The following is a 735-nucleotide window of genomic DNA, read 5'->3' on the forward strand; positions in this document are numbered from 1 at the left end:
CGTTCGCGCAGGTTTCCGATCACACCATACCGGTTAGGTTGAATATCAAGAGTTTTTCGTTGCAACTTATTCTTTTTTTTATTTTATTTTCGTTTTTATATGGTTCAATTTTTTTCTTGTTTTCTGAATTCCACTCTGGCTTCCACCGTCTGCTTACCTACCGACCGCCATGTGCGTTTGATGCGAAACCTGAACGCGTCGCGCCAGCGATTTCCGGCGATCCGTTGGTAGTTTTTTTCCTTTTTTTTCTTTAAATATTATTTAATTAAACTACAGACTTTCGATGCGCCATGGAAGTAGCAGCTTCCTCTCCGAACGACTGCCCGCCGCCGTCGGTTCCTGAACTTGAATCGGAATTGAACGCGAAACGCAGACTGGCGGATCGCGCGGAATCCTCCACCAAGTCGTTGCCAGCTGATGACACAGAAAAAGGAAATGCAACGACTGAGACGAAGCCGCCAGAAAAGCCATCGATTCGCTCACAAGTGAACAAACAACAAGTTTCTGAATATGCTGGCGGTAAGCAGTAAACACGAGAAATATTATATTTAATTAAGTTCTTTCTCACTATTCCATTCATAAATACTTGAATACAGGTTTTTATTTTATTTTATATACTTTTTAGCACTGGGATCGCTGCTACTTCTGCATACACCCCAGCCCTTGCAGCTGATACATAATTCATTTCAGTATACACTTGAATTGCTTGTGTTCATTCAGGCCTAACAAACGAAA

At 41.9% G+C, this 735-nt stretch overlaps 1 protein-coding gene across 1 annotated transcript in view; it reads left to right on the top strand.

Annotated features, from left to right (window-relative positions):
* Window positions 1-290: 290 nt before the first annotated feature.
* EMH_0096590 (uncharacterized protein) overlaps window positions 291-735 on the top strand; it is a gene marked incomplete at both ends in the record, with an annotated part of 1254 nt that continues 809 nt past the window's right edge. Inside the window, one exon of the mRNA XM_013502416.1 lies at window positions 291-519. Coding sequence (XP_013357870.1) covers window positions 291-519 — 229 coding nt within the window. The remainder of the gene's footprint in view (window positions 520-735) is intronic.

Source organism: Eimeria mitis, genomic scaffold, assembly GCF_000499745.2.
Source record: "Eimeria mitis Houghton genomic scaffold, Emh_scaff9125, whole genome shotgun sequence".
Taxonomy (NCBI): domain Eukaryota; phylum Apicomplexa; class Conoidasida; order Eucoccidiorida; family Eimeriidae; genus Eimeria; species Eimeria mitis.